Source organism: Equus przewalskii, chromosome 24 (assembly GCF_037783145.1).
Source record: "Equus przewalskii isolate Varuska chromosome 24, EquPr2, whole genome shotgun sequence".
NCBI classification, from domain to species: domain Eukaryota; kingdom Metazoa; phylum Chordata; class Mammalia; order Perissodactyla; family Equidae; genus Equus; species Equus przewalskii.
In genome coordinates, this window is record NC_091854.1 from 31,143,467 (window position 1) to 31,164,162 (window position 20,696).

The window sequence follows — 20,696 nt, forward strand, 5'->3', positions numbered from 1 at the left end:
AGTGGTCAGCAGGCTCCATAAATAATCTAAATCCTCATTTATGGAGAAAACCCAGGAAGCGATCTGTGCACCCAGAGTCATCTCACTTATGCCTGGGAGTGCTGAGACGTAAGCAAAACTACCCTTGGGCTCTTAGAAATGTGTCATGTTGGAATGTGTCTTTTTGGAAAACTATGTCAAAAACAATTCACTTGAGTACAGAACAGGAGAGAGAGAGAAGGGTGGGTGTGAGCACCAGCCCACAAGAGGACACCAGGTTCCTCCGGTCCTCAAATGCAGAAGGCTAAACCTTACCATGGTCACTCTCTGTTCCTGATCGACCCCAGTAGCGACGCCTCCTCTCTGGACTGTGTGCGTGTCGTTCGATGACTGCGGCTATAAACCGAGTATTGCTGACTGTGGGAAGGCAAGGATGGTTAGTCACTCCTAGGCCAGTAGCTTTATTGTTTCAAGCACACTGGCTCTGAGCAGCCCATTCACACGTTGGGGGAGTGTTCTTTGGAGAGTTAGAATAGTATTTTTTTTTTTTTTTTTAAGATTCTGAGGATTAGGGAGTTGATTTTAGATCCAGGGCAGGGAAAGGCCCCTAATTACATGTCTCCATGGAACAAGCATCCAATAAGCATCAAGAAGATGGCACTAAGCGGCTGGAGGCCAGGCTGTCTCAACACTCATAGAACTTTCTTTTGATAAAGAAATGCTCTTTTTTCCCCCTGAGTTGTATACATTAGTTAAGGGATTACAAAAACGCATACCTGCTGATTCCTTTTCTAAAATACTACACTGGAAGGTGATGAGGAGGATGAGGAAAAGGGAGGGTGAGGGGTTTTAGACAAAAGAACTTAACGTAAAAAAGAACATCATAAAATCTTTTGAGATTTTCTCAAACCAAGCAAACACCCATACTTACTCCGAATGAAAATGGGAGGAAAAAAAAAAAAACCCCATCGTGTCGAGGCTTCTTAAATTTTAATATAAGCCAAAAGGATATAAGACAGAATACTTATTCTGGACCAGCCTCCCGCTGACACATTCTGCAGCGAGGCAGCCGGAACACTCACTGATGCCTCTGTCTTCGTGGCTGTCGTCGTCCCTTTCATCTCTGTCATTCTCCAGGTTGGACATACGCACTGACATTTCTACCCATCATTAAAAAGAGAGAAACATGACTATTTAATCAAACAAAATCACCCGCTTTAATACCCCGCAGAGCGCTCGTTTGATGGCTGGGTGACAGCCTTCCATCAGGATCTAGTCCTGTCTCGGAAAAGGAGGAACTGATGCCCCATCTAGTTTTTTTTTTTTTTTAAAGAGGAGGGAGAAGGAATCAGAAGAGGGGGAGAATAGGAGCAAATAATCGAGAGAGGCACCTGAAATGCAGCTCTGAAGACAGAGGAGAAAAGAGGCTGATAGAAGCTAACAGACCTTTAATCCTCTCCTAATGTCCCTGAGACAGAAGGAAGGGGTCTAAAACCATGGCTGACTGTGCTGACAAACGGTGTTACAAAGCCTGTGAAAGGCCAGGCACAAGGTCACACGGAGGGCAGTCATCCTCCGCCTAACTGAATATCGCCAAGGGGAGGGCGCCTCATGATGAGCCCGGCCCGGCACTAAATCCGGCAACATTATCCCCTGATCCCCATCAGGACTGCGGCCACAGTGAAACATTCCAGCATCAACTGGTCTCTCCCGCTGCCAGGGGGAGCTCGGAGGCTCCTGACCGAGCCCAGGAAGAACGATGAGTGAGCCTCATCTCCATAAAGGTTAGGGCCACACATCCCAGGGGCTTTCAGGGAGGATGGGGATGGTCATTAAAAGGTTTGTCCCTTGTAAGTGAGCACAGACACGACATTTAAGTCTTGGTATTGAAGCCACGGTTACAGATGAACCATTGCGTACGTGACTTCTATCACATATCCCTCTTTAAGAGATGTGATTGCTCCTTCGAACGTGTGCTCATTCACACTATTTACTGACAGCTGCAATAGGACAGATCCACACTACTGCCAAGAGTGACTTGGGTATCTTTGGTCCACTTGTCTTTTTTGGAACAGCAAGGACAGCACATCTGAGCTTAGTGAAGAATAAAATTTCCCTCTCAGCATCCCGGCTGCCCTGACCGGCTTATTGCAGAGGCAGGCTGTGTCGGGTCAACGCTGTGTAGGAAAAGACAGGATCCAGAGATTTTCTGGGGAATCAAAATGGAGCCCACAGGGTTTAGGCACTGAAGAACGAGCTCTGGGCCACAGGCTTTGGCGACTTCGGAATTGACTCCATGGAAGCCAAAAATGTAGCACTGTCTTACACTTGCTTAGAGGCTCACAAAACTGGCCACGGTCCCTCCAGCCTTGGAACAACCTAAGGAAGGCCACTGCCTCCTGGAGGAGCCTTGGGATTCATCTCGGGGCTCACCTTGGGCAGCGAGAGGCGACATATGCTGATGACTCCGGCGATGGATCTGATGGCGGTAGGCATACACAGCGAGGACCAGGACCATGATGCAGCCCATGATGCCTCCAGCCACGGGGCCCACGGGGGCGCTTTTAATCATGTTCAATGTGACAACCTCGTCACCTTCATTAAAATAAACAAACAGATGTCTCTTGTCAAGATTTCCCAAGTGTGGTAGGAGGTAGGGATGGGGGTGAGATGGGAGGGAAGAGAGCGGGCAGGGGTTGGGGGAAGCGAAGTAAGAACAGTGCTTTGAGCTGTGAAGTCAAGACCCACCAGGAGCGGGGAGCAGTGGCTTCATCTAGTCCTTGGTTCTCAAATTAAATGCTGCTTGCTCAGCAGAGCGAGAGCACCATGGGCAAGCACAGGTGGAACCAGCGTGTCAACGGGACTCACTCACCAGGCGGTGCCCGGTGCAAAGAGGCCCGCCCCCTGGGTGTGGGCTCCTCGTGGGAGACAGGACACCCAGTACAGAGGGGAGGGCCACCTGGGCCTCATGTGACTGGTCTGCCACAATAAATGGCACCGGGTACAATCAATATGTACTAAAAAGATCATATTTCAAAGCTTATGGGGTCTCTTTAACACCTTCTTTGGACTTTTCAGACAGGAAACTGCAGGTGGGCGTATAAAGGGACTTCTTCGAGAAAGGTCACTTCAGCTGTGTTCCACTGAGTCAGGAGTAACATGCGAGCTCTGAGCCCTCTTCCCACAGGAGCTTTTCTTATTGTATAGACAGGCTAACTCGGGGAGACGTTAAAACTCAAGGTATTCACTAACGATTTAAATAATTGCCTCACTTGTCAGCTGAGCTTTAGGAGCTTGTGCTAACTCCAGAAAGACACCAAAAAAACCTCACTGAGGGATGCAGGTAGTGTTTTTGGGGTCTTCGGGCCTGATCCCAGAGGCGTCCTTCCCTACCGTGTCCCTGTGCCCCACCCTCAGCTATTCCAGCTGCATTGGGTAACGCTGGCTTCTGCTGACCCCAAGGCCCTAAATGATGGCTTCTGCCTTGTAAAAGTGGGGAGGGAAGGCTGCAGAGGGAAATAGATGTGCAGGGCAGTCTGCCCGCTGTCGGCCCTGCGCTGACTGTTGGGATACGCATCCACACAAATTGCAGAGTGCAGCCATGCGGAAATCAGGCCCACAGTTCTCAGAACAAGCTTTAGGGGAATGCATTCCAGGCTTGCACAATTTGGCAGGACAGATGGCTGCTCACTCTGCACAGAATATCTAGCCAGCTTCGAAGGTAATTATCTGCCTTGGTTTTGTAACTAAAAACTACTGGCAGAGGAACCAGGAAAGGAGAGATCATTTTAAGACTGTTGACATCCACATGGGCAGGAAAATGTGTATTCAAGAATTAAATTATTATGGGTTCCCAACAAACATACCTATTGCTCCCATGTCATCAACGTAGGGACTTTTGGCTCCCACGATCCCTCCAAAGCATTCTTTCTGGGGAGCGCAGTAAGATTTGTCCAGGTGAGTCTTCCCATCGCTGTCCACCATGCACCATTCACAGTCCAGCACCCCGAAACAGTCCCTGCCAGAAAGACGACGCCCAGTGTCCCAGGCAGGGGAGAGCACGTGGGCTTGGGCATCAGACTGCTCTCAAGAGCTCCAGCACCTGCTGGTGCTGGAACTCCCTGAGCGCTATTTTCCTTTCCTTATAAAATGAGAAAAGCAAAGGTCTGCTGGCGATAGCTGTTTTATGTCCCTCAACAACTTGCAAACAACAGAAGTACAACTGCCCTCTGTGAATCACACCGTGAAATCCACACATCACGGGTTAGTGCAGGATTATTCAAAACCATCTTAAAAGACCAAATGGCCCCAGGTTTGTTAGACTTTGGTCTAACATCCCCCAATTCATAAAAAAAAAAAAAAAAAAGGAAGGAAAGAAAAAATGGTCAAACAAGTCTGGGAAATACTAGATAAGTTAAACAGATTCCTTACCCCCCCTTTCTTAGGACTTTTAATAGGTTAAGCGTATCAGGACTCTCTAAGAGAACACACGCAGTATTTCTCAAACTTAATTGACTTTGGGTTACTGCACAACATCTCAAATTAATTTATCTGATGCCCTGTCATTCCTTTGCCAAAACATACACCAGGAGTAGAATTGACTGCCCCCTTCTACCCACTGTTTGATCAAATGACAGCCTACAGTGACAACAGGCGAATCACCCCACCCCCAGCCCTTTAGTCTGCCACAGCCACCGTTCCCGTGCTGTCTAGTCCCAAACATCCTAAGGAGGAGGGGAGGGAACAGAGACACGGAGGTTTTAGTTCTCAAAACTACCACAAAGCAAATCTGCTTTCTACAGATGAATGCTGAGGAGCTTCCATGTATCACACATGCAGCCTTGGCCACTGGGTTCTGGTTCTGCAGCCCTTGCATCCCTGCCTCTTGCCCTTGCTTCTTCAGGCCATGTCCCCTCACACATCTGTCCTCATATTTATTGCAAGAAAACCTTTCCCATCCACAGACGAGGCTACTAACACGGTACAGATGACAAGTAGCTGTAACAAGTGGACAGCAGACCACCTTAAACCTGGTGGATAAAGGCTTGCAGAAATCAGTTTGGGATCCAAAAAGTCTGACACAGCTTCTAAAACATCAAGGATGGGAAGGATGAATATCAACTGGAAAAGCTCGGTGAGGCTGCTGGTCACCACCCTTTACGAGGTTCTGTTCCCACAGTCATCGTGTTGACATAAAATGAGCCCTGGACATGGCTTACCCACTCTCCATCCTCTGATTGCACCTGCTGTTGACACACTGGTGGAGAGCTTCCTGCAGGCCAGGGTCAATGGCTGTGTATGTCACCGGCTCCTGGTGGACCTCGCAACTTGGGTTTCTAGGCAGGAGCAAGTCTGGGGTTAGGACCAATCCCACGCGCATGCCAAACTGAGCATGCCTCTGGGCCCACAGTGTCAGGCAGATCTGGGTCTGAATCCTGGCTTCACTGCTTAGCTATAGGAAACCTTGGGCCAATTGCTTAAGTACTCTGAGCTTCAATTTGTTTATCTTTATGCCCAATATAAATAATATCAAAAAACTAGAAAGTCATAAATATTCAATAAAATAAGAATGCATACAATCAAAGGTGAACATTATTGCCCCTCACTCACCATTCTAAATCTTACTTTTCAGACGTAACCACCGTTAACAGTTTCATGAAGGTCCTTTTAGACATTTTTGCTATGCCTGAACAAACATATACTAGTATACGTGTGGCACATAACATTCTTTCTTTCAAGTCTAGAGAAGGGACTCACTACAATTTATTTAACTGGTCTTAAAATTTGTCACTAATATAAATAATGCTATATTAGGTGTTAGCGCGTGTGTGTGTGTGTGAAAGGTACCTACATAGTTTTCAAGTTAACCCTGTGATAAATAAGTGACTTAATGTGCATAGAGTGTTTGGCACACAGTAGGCACTTAGTTAAAGTGTGTAACAGTCTCATATTTTTCGTATGTAGCACACATCCTCTTAACAGTTTGACCGCAATTGAATTTAAACCTGAAAGCGGACTTCATTTTAAGGCACTACCAAGCTTGAAATCTTGCTCACCGAGCAGTTTCACCATTAGAACAAATCATCTTCTTATACCCCAACCCAAACCAAATGGATAAACAAGACTCCCAGTAAGTGTGTATATATATATGTACACACATATTTTGTCTACACAGATACCTATATATACACACACACATATTTTTTGTCTACACACACATATGTACATATGTGTGTGTATATATATCTATATACACACACATATTTTACCGGTTCTCTGCGTTGGTTAGGTTGCCAGTGCACTCATTGACCTCTAGAGGGCACTCACAGGGACATTCGCATTCATTCTGCTCCATTCTGAAAAGCAAAAACAAAGTTACTATGCAGACTGTAGACAGCAAACTATATATTGTATACCCACTAAGGGGAGCAAAAGAAAGAAACCTCGAGCTAGTTAAAAGGGACAGTAAAAAGGAAGTCATGACCACGGTTTAATTACACAACTGGCCTCAATTCACTGCTCTGTGGACATGGATGCTGCAAACAGCACAGCTCTAAATGCTTCTGTAACCAGGACTTGCCACCCCAGCATTTTGTTTATTTTGCAGATGCCGCTTCAAAATGACTGGCATCAGTTAAAATATTCAACAGGGTGGTAAACGGAGAACACGATCCCTCTCGTTTTCACCGGTGACAGTTGAGACAGAGCCGGTCCACCATGCTGCAGGCACAGAAGGCGAGGGAGTCGCACGTCTCGTTGACGATGCCGACAAACGCGTTGGTCCCTGGGATCCTGGCCAGTCTGTACTTAGAACAGTGGCTGCCATGCACAAGGTTTGTCAAGTCCCCCTGTAGACAACCAAAGTGTCAGAAGTGGCAGACAACAATGCACAGACTCAGCCCTACTGTGGTGAAAACCCTTCAACCATCTGCTCCAAATAGCCTGCAACGAAACTTCGTTTCTTTCTCATTACAAAAGCAGTCTTCAGTCACTGTTAAATATTTGGAAAATAAAAAATTTTCATAATACCATCAGTCAGAGATAATTCTCATTTAACAGTTGTGCATATATTTTTATTCTTTTACCTATGCTTACACAGATAAAATTTTTATAGCTTGTTTTGTAATCTTTCTTTTTTAACATGTAACAATATATCATAAAATGCAAATAACTGCAGGAAGCGAGGACTGACAACTTTCAGGAACGGAATAGTTTAAAATTCATTCAAAAGCAAACCTAATCAACCAGAAAGCACACATTCCCACCCCCCACCGGATAACAAAGCTCTCGTCTTCTAGCACTGTAAAATTCCTTAAAAACCACTCTTTAAGAGGCCAGTTCCTGATTCCAGAATATTTAAACAATCCAACTTAAGTAATCATCCTCTACTTTCTATAAAAAGAAAATGCGATGGGCCAGCTTCTTCAAACACCATATTTGTCTACCATATTAGAAAACCAAAGATCCAAAAGCAGCATTGTCAAGTTGAGCATGATCATTTGTTTCTGCACGTGTGTCATCTGGAAGCGCCCATTATTTAATCCCACACTTGTTTCCACGCTGGTCATCCCTTCCACGTGCATGGTGAGGGGAAGCTTAACTCTGAGGGGCACAGCATGGCACGGGTTCTCAGAGGTCTAGAGGAATTTCCTCCTGCCTGGAAGGTGCCCGCCTCTACAGTACAAGCAACAACAAACGCTGATCACCCGGTTAGCTCCAATACCCAGGAACGCTCCAATTCCATTTTGGAATAACTCGGGCTGTTAAGAAATTATTCTAATTCATATTCCACTAAAATTTGCATTTCTGAAAAATTTCTACCAGCGTATTCTGGTAGAAATCCTTTGTCTGCCGAAGACTCATGAAATCATTGTACAAATGATGGAAGACAGTCAGTCAGACTTTCATGTGTCAGCCTTACCTGTAGCCTCCCTCTGATGACAGTCAAGTCTGTCAACGCCCCTTTAAGGAGGGCGCTCCCCAGAACGGTATGGGGTCTGAATAGAGTAATAGTGACTTCCCTTGCTTTGAACACACTGTCCTATTAATATGTTTATTTGTAAAACTCTTCTCTCCCAGACAACTGTTTTTGCAAGCGCTTTCGTTGAGACCAACTTTAGGATCTTCATTTAACCTTAAAACATCTTTTAAAAAAATAATAACTACACATTTAATGATATAAATACCTACTCTAAATAAAAAGTTACTTCTTGTGAATAACTTTTTGAATATTGGATCTGTCATTAACCATTTTTAGTTTTCTTCCAGCTAGGATTATTTACAAATTAATAAGACTATCCTTAAGATTTTAATCATATCCAGGTAAGTATGCAGCACCTCAAATCATATAGAGTATTCCAAGCTAAAAAAAAGAAATTATTTTCAGATCATCTACATGAGAGCTGCCAACTAACAGGACAGATGACCAAGAAGTGACTAATTCGGCTTTAAGGAGACTGAGCACACTCCAGAAGACAGGAAGAGAGAAACACATGGTGCCACGGATATTTATACAGGAGTGTGGGAACAGACTTCAGCAGACATTTCAAAGGGCGTACCCTGGGTGCGTCTTTAAACAAACAAAACCAAAGCAAAATACCAAGTGAGAGACCTTAAAACATCCACTTCTCCACTGTGGGGTTTATCTCCCACAACTGTCATGCTGCGGAGCGGGCCTGAGGTCCTGTTTGGTCCTATCATTCTACAACGCTAAGGCAACCAAACCTAAGCCGGGAGTCATGTTCAGACACTCGCCGTTATTCCATTTCACATTCCATCGTGGGACGGGATGGGACAGCGTTCAGGAACCAACTTACCACAAGGCTAGTGTTGAATTTGTAAAACCTCTGGACTGTCCTGTCACTGAAGCTGTTGCACAGGTTCTTCTTGACGAAGTTGGGGTGGTTCAGGATGTCATTTGCTACCAAGGGCTCCTGGCAAGGCCAAACAGAACAGAAGACAGATGCCGCGTAATTAACGAGCAGCGGGCTGCTGGAGCACTGAGCCATCCGCTGTGTGACAAATACCTTGTGGGTTATGTGCTGCTGTTCCACAGGTGCGTGTCCTTTGGGGTCAATGAGGGTTGGATGGGCCACCAGATAACCCCTGTCCTCCATTATGAAGCACCTGTACCAAAACAAGTGCCATTCCTCAGTCATGGAAGCTGTTTGTCTACACTTTCAGAGAGCATTTATCGTGCTAACCCCCAAACAAATGCATTTATTTCAGGCTCTCAATAAGTGTTCACTGAAAAAAATTTAGGAAGGCTGGCAGGCAGGCAGACAGATGCATTGTTCTTGAGGGGCTGGATCACCTGGCATCCAGGTCAAGGTGATAGAATTGCTCCTCACTCTGAGGTCACCCCCATAGTTCATTCAGAACGTGCCCACCCACTCCAAGTAAGATGGACTCGAAAATCTTTTCAAGGGTGTACAAGTGGGAAGTTTATCCTTTTTTCAGGAGGGAGACTCTGAAGAAAGTGGCCTTGAGTATTTATAGACACAAACTTTAAGTAAACCATACAATTTCTTCCTTTGATGATAAACATACATAAAATATGACATTCAGGAACACACAAAAATATATTTGATGGAAACACTAAATAAATAAAGCTAGACTTGTCGGATCCAGACTACAGTTAGTCCACATCCATCATAACAGTTTGCCGTGAATCCTGCACTTCCCTAGCAAGGGCCAGTGTGAAATTCAGCAGTGATATGAAGGGTGGGCTGTGAGATTGAAATAAGAAAGCTATTTTTAAAAGTGGCCTGCATGAAATCAAGGGGATGCCCTTGCTTTGATCAGACACGTTCCTTTGAAATTCTGGCGGCAGAGGCTTTTAGTTCCACGAGCCTCGTTCTGGGGAAATGTACAAGGGAACAGTCTAACCATCTGGAAATCTCATGAAGACTCGGGTTGAATAACTCAGTTGACATCAAAGGTACTACCCAACAGTACTCTCTGGTCTTTCTAGCACCTAAGAAACAGGAAACCTCTAATTACTGACTCCTAGGGAAATAAGAGCTTCTGGAGAATTCTGTGCCACAGTTACTCTCCTTGTTATGAGCCAAGTTTGTCTGTCTAAATCATGAATGGATGCATCTTAGAAAAATAAAAGGACGAAACCTTCTTAATAGAAGGCCCAGGTAAGGGTCTCCACTTCTGGTCTTGACCATGACAACGTGGTTGCCATTCAACTAGAGATGCTTGACCCTGTTTTCTTTGTATTTTGCAGCTGGATAGGAAATGGTGTCCCTGAAAGGCTTACCTTATTTTGTTGCCACCATCTTGGTTACAAACTGGTAATAAGTCCATCAGAACCTTGTAGAAGTATCTGAGTGTGAAGTCGATGCCCATCACAGCTACAGTGTGCCCGGAAGACAGCTGTGTACTTCATGTGGAAAAGATCCATGAAAACAAGAGGTGTCTCTTACTTACAGGTAAAAACTATGTTCATTCCTAAGGACATTGTATGGTTTCAGAAATACATGTCTGCCGTTCCTCTGCACTTCCCACCCCCATACAAATGATCAACTAAATGACTGATTTAGCCTAACAGGGAGACTCGATGAGAGAAAAATTTAAGACCAAAGGAGAACTTTCAAATCAGCCCAAACCATGGGCAGCTGCGGAATACGGGTAGTCTCAACTATAGATGTTCAGACAGTGGCTGGACTTTCTTTGGCAAGAATCTGGGGTTTGGGGGAATAGGCATCAGGTGTGAGGCTGGATGCAAGGCTACTATGGTTCCTTCCAACACGGAACCCTTAGACAAGGAACCTGAGCGATCCGCTTAGTTATTTCTTTCATTTTATAGATAAGAAAACCAAGATCTCAAAGGTTAACTGACTAGTGTAAGGTCACACAAAACAGTGAAAATAACGTCTCATTTTCTTTCTATAACACTAAGCCTGGTTCTATTCAAAACACAGCTCATGCTCTGGAACAAGGCTCTGCTGTTTCACAGGCCAGTCTGTCTCCATTCTAAAATGCTACTCTCAAAAAGAGGAATGCCAAGGAAGAGGATGTTGGGCAGTAGAACATGGCGCTTGTACCTTTTGGTTCTGGAATCAAGCATCTGGGGGAAAATTCTGGCCCTGCTGGTTTCTATCTATGTGGCTCCTGGGATGTTACTTAACCTTTCTAAGCCTCAAGTTTTTATCTGAAAATGGGGATAATAATAGTATCTACTTCATAAGGCTGTTATTGGGATTGAAGAAGATGGTGTTTATATTGCTTAACAAGCTGCCTAACATCGAAAACACCCAATAAGGAGATGTTCCTCTAAAGAAAATGAGACAGAGCTTAAAGCTCAGGCCTGGACAGAGAGTGAACTCATTCTTCTCCCAGAAATTGCGAGATATATCAGAAGCATGGACTTCTGACCTGGAACCTAGGGTCTTCTTAAAGTATGCTCATGGGTGGTTGGGGGGGGCTGGGGTTACTTGGTCAATGACCTCCTGTACTTCTGTGGCCGGGAATTTGCACGATTTACCCAACTTAAGGTATTCCAAGAGCCCATCACTACCATCATCTACTAGCCTGATTTCTTTATAAAGAAAATACCAAAAGAAAAATGATGGTATTATTAATAAAAACCTTAAAAATAATAATTGGAAAGCTCAGAAGAAACACCCTAAAATAAAATCCTCTTTTGGAAAATCAGAACTTGGAGTGAAATTAGCTTTGTCACGTAGACAACTGCCCGCTTCTGGTTACCACTGATACTGACTTACACCAACCCCATCCCCCAAAAACTGTCTAGGAAAAGGGACCACGACCCATAATGAAATTTCTACCAGAGCTGTGCTGTTGAAACTCTATTTCGCTTGGGATGGGGAGGACCATGTTGCAGGACTGTCTGTGAGAGGCTACTGCCTCAGTAAGAGTCCCTATTGTTACTGAAGTCTCGTAATTCCCTTGTGGAAGAAACCCAAGCCCCAGCTACCCCACACGGGATTTGGGAGTTGTAGCAAATACTGCTCTGCTGAAGTACCAGTCAAAGGAAGCAGAAATCTCTCTTGGTTGTCCAGGAAGGAGGGATGCGTCTGAACAGTACCTGTGATCATAGTAATGGCTTCCATTTACTGAAGAGTCACAATTTATAGGCACTCTGGTGGCCATCCGAATACATCATTTCAATTATTTCTCACAGAAAGCTTATGAGGCATTATCATTTCCAGAAAACTGAAGCCTGGGAAGGTTAAGTAGTTGGCCAAAGTCCTACAGTGAATAACTACAGGAAGCAGGAATTTAAACCCAGCATCTTCAGCTCTAAAGCACATATTCCTAACTGGTAGGTTATCTTGTCTCCTTAGATCTGCACAGCTCTCGAGAGTTTCCAAACAATTTCACAGGATCTATTTAATTTCCTGTGAGGACGTCAGGAAGGAATTATAGCTCTCATTTTATAAAGGAAAAATTAGGCTTAGAATGGTTAAAAGATTTAAACAAGACTGATCACCTTTTATGTAGGGTATAGAGACCAGCGTGCAAATCACAATGCAGGTTTTCTGGGACAAGTTAACTTTTGTTTCTAAACTTCCCCTGTAGAACTGCCATCTGCTCCAATATGGTCAACACGCTAAGGAAAAGCCGGCACATTGCCCATGTAAGCCTAGCATTCATATTTTACCTGCATTTCAAAAATGTACACTGTTGCCACAGCAACTCATAACGAATACCATAGAAAATCAAACCAAGCCTACATTTCTGAGTACAATGGACCATGCTGTTTGCAGCAGTTGTTTGAGATTTCCACTGCCAAAGACCCGTCTGACCAGTCCTTTAATCATTGACTGTACTTCATCATGTCTACCAGCATTATCACTCTCCAAAGAATGCACGTCCAGACTCTCAGGCCACTAATAATTCGCGTGAAGAACCACAGCCTGGCTACTAGGAGGAACTGCCAAGTGGGCACTGAGTTAAGAGGCCCCGCCCCCTGCTAGCAGCCAAACCTCTTCCGAAAACCAAGGGTGAATGAGAACACTCCATGACAAGTTGAACAGTGGCGTAAGTCCTCCCTTCTGACCTATTAAAATGCCAGAAATTTGAAGCACAAATAGCATGATAACAAAAATAACTGCCATTTATTTGGGACTCAACATTGTCAAGCACGGGGCTAGGTATTTTACACGCTTCATCTCTAATTCACATTTTATCAGTTCGACACTGGCATTATTACCTCTGTTTTACACATAAGCCTCCGAGTAGTCATGGAACATCATCATCATCATCATCAAAGGATTTATTTAACGTTGAGCCCGTACCATGTGCCAGGCACTGTTCTGAGAGCTGCACCTGTTATTTAACGTAATCCTTAAATAATCATCTGAGATAGGCTCTAGGAGCCCTCTTTCCTAGGTGGGACAACCAAGGCAAGAAGGACTTGTTCACAGCCACACAAACAGGCAATGGCGAATCGCCTTTTCCAGAGTGGAATCCTATCCTAGGAGGAGGTGAGGTGCTCACCTTGGCACACGAGGCCACAACCCTGGTAATCATTTGAAAAAAGAACCTTCACAGAGCCCGCCTATCAATACATCCATTAAAGCTACAGACGCTTTGGCTGAGAACCAGAAGCGGTCGTTGACTTGCATGCTACACTATGTTCAACAAAAACTACACAGCTTTAAGTAAGAAAAGCACGCTCAGCTAAGGAAAATGTTCAAATGATCAAGTCCTTGAGGCTGCAAATTGATCATGGCAAGAGCAGGTACTTATCCTAGAATACGTTCCCCGTGAGCCACGGGTGGACAGAATCCAGGATTTAAATGACCGCTTAACTCTTGTTAAACTTGAATAGCTAAACTTGTTCAACACACTATAAAAAGGAACCAAATACGGGAATTAAACCCAGGTTTTTCTAATTGGAAAGCCCACCTATTTCCATCATGCTTCATTTGGACTGACACCATAAACATTTGTAAATAAACTAAATGAAAATTCTCCCATCCATCCAAATTCCAACAAAAACACGTCTACATATACATGAGCATAAAAATTCGCACTTCCCTGCAGCAGCCCCCTCCACCCCCCAACGAAAAGAATACCATAGAGAACAACTCTCTCCTGATAATGAGCGGCAGGTGGGAGAAGCCTGACGGCACGCCCAAGACTAAGCGAGATGCATGCAGGTCGTCGTTTTCTCCGGGCCCCCCAACAACATCTTTAAGATCCCATTCTGGCCCACGTCATTGTCATCAGAGATCAAGATGCCTGCTGCCCCCTCAAAGAAATCACCTTTGTTTACTTTTTCTCAACTGATTGGAATACGTAGGAGGGATGACAAGGCTCCTAGTCAGACAATAGTAGGCGTATGCCTGACAGATGGTCTGTTAATGAAAACATCGGAAAGATCTGCTCTAAATGAGTGTGTGCCTGTTTATATGTGAAATATTACATTATGGGAACAGCTGACAGAGTCAAAGACACCATTCCCCGTAAAGGAATCAACATCTGGCTGGTGGCAGGGCCCAGATTTCCACGGAGACACAGGTCATGATATTGAAATTCCACACAGTACTGCTTCCCAATTCTTGCTCCCAAAGCACCTGCATTAGAAGAATTCTACTGAATGTCAATCATTTGATATATAATGAGCACCAGTGAAAAGCATCAAGTTAAGGGGGAAAATCTGTCTCCCATAAATTTTAAGGCATCGTTACAGGTACCAGTCAAACTATGGTCTTTCTTGGTTGCTAGGGAAAAACAGCTATTTGTATAACTAAGGGATTAAAACAATGTGTTTGACTTGCCTCTCCACCCAACATTTCACTGACATTTGCAGCTTAAATACTGAAACCTCAAAAGCAGGAAATATAAAGCACTCTAAATATATTTATAGTGATACTGACATTTTATTGCATTCCTGGAAAATCAATTTTCAAAATGCCTTTTTTTGTTTTCCAAGAGGCAGTGCAAGGACGAAGTAAAAACAACAACAAACTCCTAGATAATTCTAAAGCGTTAGATCCAAATACAAGAGGCAATAAATTTGATACTTTTTTGTCTTCACTAAATTGTTCCTTTGCTTGGGAAAATACTCTATTAGTAATGATAATTGTCGGGCTCCTGTTGCTATTTTTTGACTTGCTCAAGAGTGGCATTTCTACCAACTGCTCTGCCGCATCTCACACCTTTCCCTGTCTTCTTCATAAGCATCTTCACGGCTGCTGAGAACCGGGCTTAGAGCTTTTTACCAACTCAACCGAGAGAACCTTGAGGTAGGTACTATCCCCATTTTACAGATGTCAGAGGGAAGCTCAGGGAAGCCAAGATGGCGCAGCTAGAGAAGATACTCAAACCTCAGCTTGCCTCACTTCAAAGGGCACGCTTTCGCCACCGATCTTTGGTGTCTACTGTTGTATTCAAATTTTTAAAATATCCTTGAGGTCTTTAAGAAATGACTAAAAATTATTACCTGGACGAGTGAATTGTGTGACTGATGGTCACTACGTAGCCAGCTCCTCCAACGTCTAAGTACGGGCCGGTCAGAGAAATCAGGCCCGGATTAGCCACTGCGTGGAGGTACCTAACCGAGGCCAAGGAGAGTCACGTTATTTTAGAGAATGAACCACCACTCTCTAAACGTCAAAGAAAGTGCGTGTGTAACTCTAAAAATATTTATCATAAATTGTGCCTGTGTGACATGAGAATTCAAAAGGATTCCTATCTTCCTGACTGTAGCATCAACAGAAGAGGTCAAGACAATCTGAAATTCTCTTTTTAAAACAGACAGTGAACTCAGTACCTATCTGAGCTTTTAATAAGCTTGATAGCATAGATGTTTTAGAGGCTAAAAGAAAAAGAAATTAACGGATGAAATAGAAACAAATACAATTTGGCAAATAAAAACGCACCCTGGATACCATGGTAAGGGGGGGAACACGCAGCAAGAATAGAGACTCATGAGTGACTCCGTCACTAAGCAGCCCGTGTCCAGAAGTCCTGTTTTTAGGCCCAAGTTGCCCCCATACCATACCACCTTACTAGCTTTTGTTTTGAAAACCAGAGTAAAAGTAACGCCCAGAAGTAAAAAAAGGTTTCTGAATTTACACGTGTTCCTTTTTCATAGGTCATGCATGAGCTGTGGTGTGACGCCATGTCACGTGCAGTGAAATGAAGTACACCCACGACAGACACGTTGCACACAAGGTAGGACTCAGACAAACCAGTAGGAACCGAAATGGCCAAGCACAAAGCATTTCAGGCTCAAAATCTCAATGACGACAGAAAAGCACTGCAGACAGAGGAAGCCCACAAAGCAGTTGTGAATACTACGCTTAAAGAAAGATTCAAAAACATTTTCACTGCCATGAATGTGTCTTCTTTCATGTGACTGCCTGAAGTTGCTTTATTGTACGCACTTATCATGTCTCTCCAGGATTTGGGGGGAAACTTTGATAACGGAAGCCCCTAAAACTCACCATTGTCTCCTAGTGGGATCAAATGCTTTGTCCATGAGAGAACCAGGATAAATTCTGAGGACGCCATTGGGCGTTGCTATGTAACGGCGGACAATGTAAGTGTTCAGGCTACTCATTTCCATTTGTGTCATCCATTCATCTGTGACGTGGCTGGTAGCCATTACTTCATTTCTGACAGAGAACTAGGAAACAAAGGAAGACATAGCAGGGACCCTTTAAGTCTCACATGAAAAGAGAGTGGACCGCTGGCAGGGCTTCCCAAACCTCTCTTGCAGAGAAGCCAGGCCCAATTACTCCTTAAAAATCTTTCCACAGCAGATGGATACAGCCAAACTTGGGGAAAACAAACACCTCCTGAAACAGAGTCTGTGGATTTGTGATTTACTCAATTGTTCACCCTAGCGAGGTTGTCTGTGTTTAAGAGAAAGCCCATAGTGAACTATTACACACACACACACACACACACACCCCGCAGCTAGATCTCGGCTCCTTAAACTTCATCATGTTCCTCTTGGCAGACAGTGGGGGCACTTCACTTCTTTCCCCCGAGAAAAACGAAGCTGGGAAAGTTTCCCCCATCTCTAAGTCACACCCTACCCAGAAAACCCCTAGTGCGTCTGAGGCCTGAAACGGACTCTTCATCTGGCCCGCGGGGCTTCTTAATCCATCGGCGGGTGCTGGCCGCCCGGCCTCCCGGGCCGCGCGCTCTCCCTCCGGCTCCAGCGGAGCCCGCAGACCCGAGCCGGCCTCCCCGCCAGCCTCGCCCCGGCGCCCACCCGGCCCGCCCGCACTCACTTTGAGCCCCGGGTTGGCGATGAGGCGGGTGTTGTCACTGAGATAGGCTGTGTAGTGCTCCACCATGCGCTTTGTCTCTGGCTGGCTGAGGTGTTCGTAGGGGGAGGAAAAGCTGCCAGCAGACAGCATGACGGTTGGACTTTCTGAAAGAGAGGCAGACAAAGGAGCCTGAGGACGCTGGGGCTTCCTCTCAGGACCAGACACAGGCACCCAGGGCTCTGCCATCTGTCACTCTGCTGGCTTACCGTCCTCCATGAAGAAAGCAAAGGACCCCACCCGGGAGGAGCTGAAAAGGAAGGAAAGCGACATTCTCCCCCTTCAGGGAGCTGACCATCATGAGGGAACCAGAAGAGACACACGTACAATACACACAAGCGCCCGGAACGGCAAACGTTCAAAACCTCTTCGATCTACACATGACACCTTACTCTTCTCAGGACCAAGGAGGCCGCGTGTGACGTGGAGCCAGACTGGGCTGAATCTGGGCTCCACCCGCCCTCTCCTGGCTGGGTGACGTTGTGACGTCAGGGGCATTGTGATATACGATGTTTTTCTCATCTGCAAAGTGGGGGAAATTATAGCACCAGCTTAAAGAGTTGGGGTGAGAATTATATCAGAAAATGAGTTACTAAACGTAAAACACATGGAACAGTGATTGGCACACAGCAAAGCTCTGTGTTAACGATTCCTTTTCATCTAAGTATCAGCATCTAGGAAGAAGGAAAAACGGAATAGTGGAGTCAGTGCAAAAGTCAAATACAAAAATTTATTCTCACAGATGGAGGCAGCCAAACTTGGCATAAACAAAAGCTTGTGGAAACAGAGCAGTTAACGTATACATATTTAACTGTTGGTCCTATCTAAGAGGAACAGCCCAGTTTTCTCTATTTAAGACAGAAATTCTCACAATGAATTACATTATGAAACAAAAACACTCCATCTTTGTCTTTGAAATTTTCTACCGTTCAGCCTCATCATATCTTTCAAAGCTTCGGAGAGCACGCTCCCGTGTGCTATCTCATTTAAATCTGTGGGTCATTTTCTGTTCCTTTCCTTAGCTCTCACTCCTGGTGTCTTGTTTGTTTGTGGTCTGGTTGTCTCTGACTGTGCTGGATCTCGTACTTAAAAACGAATTTGTAGGAACAGTTGAGGCCTCACAGGATGGGAACACCATCCTCCAGAGAGGACTGTTGTTTGATTCTGCTGGGAGCCACCCCCCAAGGAGAGGCAGAGTGGTCAGGCGGAGACAGTGCCCAATAAGGAGCCCGTACTGGCCTAAGCACCACGCTGTGGGACTTTGGGGTTCAACTAGTCCATGACTGGCTAACGCCGGAGGTTCCCTAGACCATTCAGACGTCAGGAATCTCAAGTCAAGGGCTGATTTCGTTTCGTTCATCCTTACCCTGAAGATGTAGGGACCAATGCTAACAGCATGTACGTGTGTGGGGGGCGGGGCAGAAGGGAGAGGCTTCATTTCTTAGTCTCCACCTTTGTTGGGGACCCTGGATTCGATTTTGCCTCTCTCCCTAGCCCTAAGAAGCTACCTAAAGCAGTTCAACTTCACAGCTGTGCCTTCTGGATTGGTAAATATGTGCACTGCAACAGTGGCTTTAAGTGTTGGCTGTCTTCTCTGGGCTCTTATCTTCTCCTAGACTTTGGCCCAGTGATTCCTCAGAATCATGTCTGTTCTTTGATGCCACTCAAGAAGATTATTTAGGGGCTGGCCCTGTGGCTGAGTGATTAAGTTCACATGCTCTGGTTCGGTGGCCCAGGGTTTTGCCAGTTTGGATCCTGGGCGTGGACAGGGCACCATTCATCAGGCCATTTTGAGGGTGGCATCCCACGTAGCACAACCAGAAGGACCTACAACTAGAATACACAACTATGTCCTGGAGGGTTTTGGGGAGAAGGAGAAGAAGAAGAAGAAAAAAAGATTTTTTAAAAAAAGTTTCCACCCAGGATTTTTAGTTCTTCTCAGTGGATGGGTCAGAATTATCTAGTCTGCCATTACCAGAAGACACTGCTTCCAGGAATCCTATGTCTCATTTAATTCTCATGGCCTAGCATTAGTATTATATTTACATCAAGGAGAAGCAAACCAGAGGCTTAGAAAGGTTAGGCTGCCTTGCAGTGTGCTGTGGATTCATGTGCATATGCTCATGGGCCCTCTGTGCAAGAATGTGCCAGAGATGCAAGGATGTGCCAGAGAAAGGATTATCCTTGAACTCAAAGGACCCAGATGGAGATACCAGAAATAAAGAAAATAGAGGAGACCAATATAAGAATTACACAACAATATAAGAAATGTCAACAGCAGGGACAAGAGAATAGGGTCAGAGGAGGAGGGACTTCTTTGGAAGTGGGCCTTTCTTGTGGTGACAGAGTCTGGGCATCTTTGAGAAGGCTGGTGCAGTAATATGGATTGAGGGAGAAGAAGAAACAAGATACAGAGCCCAACGATTGTGCCTCGGAGGTAGACACACGTGCTTACATACACACACGCATGCTTAACTGCACTGGACGGTAGACTTTAAAAAATGCCTCTTTGTGTACCGAGAAAGACAAGGCCCCCCTGCCTCCTCAGAGCTCTGACATACATTTAACACCCTGCCTCAGAATCCCCATCAGCAATGCAGTCAGATGGAAACCACTCATTTGCCATTGTTTCCCTTATTTCTATTCCCTTTTGATGATATTTTAATTATCTTGCTTCATTTTCATTACCAACTGATCCTAAACCGCCCTTGATGACCCCTCCACGTTGTCCTGGGGGGTTCTACTACCAAGGTGACGTGGTTGGTAATGTGGGAAAGCCAGACACTGGCCTACGTGTGATCAACAATCAGTTCATTAGCTGCATGTAAACTATTTGAGGTGATAAACTCGACATTTTCTGAGTGTTTCTGTGAGACAAGACTGTCCAATTAGAATACAATGCAATCCACAAATGTGGTATAAACTTTCCCAGTGGCCACATTTAATAGAAAGAAACAGGTTAATTTTATAATATAGTTTATGGAATCCAATATATCCAAAACATTAGCACGTTAACATGTAATCAGTATAAAAAATTAAGTATGTATTTTACACTTACAGTAAATCTCGGCTTGGACCAGCCGCATTCCAAGTGCTTAACAGCCACACGCGCCTGGTGTCTACCATATTGGACAGTGTGGCTCTGAGAGATTATCCAAGGGAAATAAAAAAATCTAGGCTTGAGCTTTTTTCTCACCAAGAGAAACTCCTGCACTTCGCTGTCTCAAGTTTCAAAACATGACCTCATTTTACCAGCAGTAGTGTCTAAGCTCGTTCCCACAGCACTTAAGACAATCATGTACATCTTAGCTTCTCAGTGAGCATTTCTTACAAATACGAATTAAAGAGCACACATACTTTTTTAACAAAAAACAAAACCCCCAAAACCTAAATCAAAACAAACAAATGTAAAATCCAACTTTGATTGACATCTCTGGCTCTCTCCAGGCTGTCTAC

General features: G+C 44.8%; 1 protein-coding gene and 1 long non-coding RNA gene across 3 annotated transcripts in view; one reads left to right on the plus strand and one right to left on the minus strand.

Annotated features, from left to right (window-relative positions):
* Positions 1-20,696, minus strand: part of CACHD1 (cache domain containing 1) — a 197,333-nt gene that overhangs the window by 8,842 nt on the left and 167,795 nt on the right. For both annotated transcript variants that reach the window (XM_070592063.1, XM_070592064.1), the window contains 13 exons: positions 17,205-17,347; positions 16,410-16,591; positions 15,404-15,514; positions 10,247-10,369; positions 9,006-9,105; positions 8,796-8,912; positions 6,667-6,827; positions 6,249-6,335; positions 5,199-5,315; positions 3,846-3,997; positions 2,413-2,574; positions 1,062-1,139; positions 295-396 (listed from right to left, as the gene is read on the minus strand). In XM_070592063.1, the coding sequence (XP_070448164.1) occupies positions 295-396; positions 1,062-1,139; positions 2,413-2,574; positions 3,846-3,997; positions 5,199-5,315; positions 6,249-6,335; positions 6,667-6,827; positions 8,796-8,912; positions 9,006-9,105; positions 10,247-10,369; positions 15,404-15,514; positions 16,410-16,591; positions 17,205-17,347 (1,635 nt within the window). The remainder of the gene's footprint in view (positions 1-294; positions 397-1,061; positions 1,140-2,412; positions 2,575-3,845; positions 3,998-5,198; positions 5,316-6,248; positions 6,336-6,666; positions 6,828-8,795; positions 8,913-9,005; positions 9,106-10,246; positions 10,370-15,403; positions 15,515-16,409; positions 16,592-17,204; positions 17,348-20,696) is intronic.
* LOC139079092 (uncharacterized) lies at positions 15,138-16,274 on the plus strand. The gene is made up of 2 exons (XR_011532396.1): positions 15,138-15,206; positions 16,058-16,274. It is a non-coding gene; the product is annotated as an uncharacterized lncRNA (long non-coding RNA).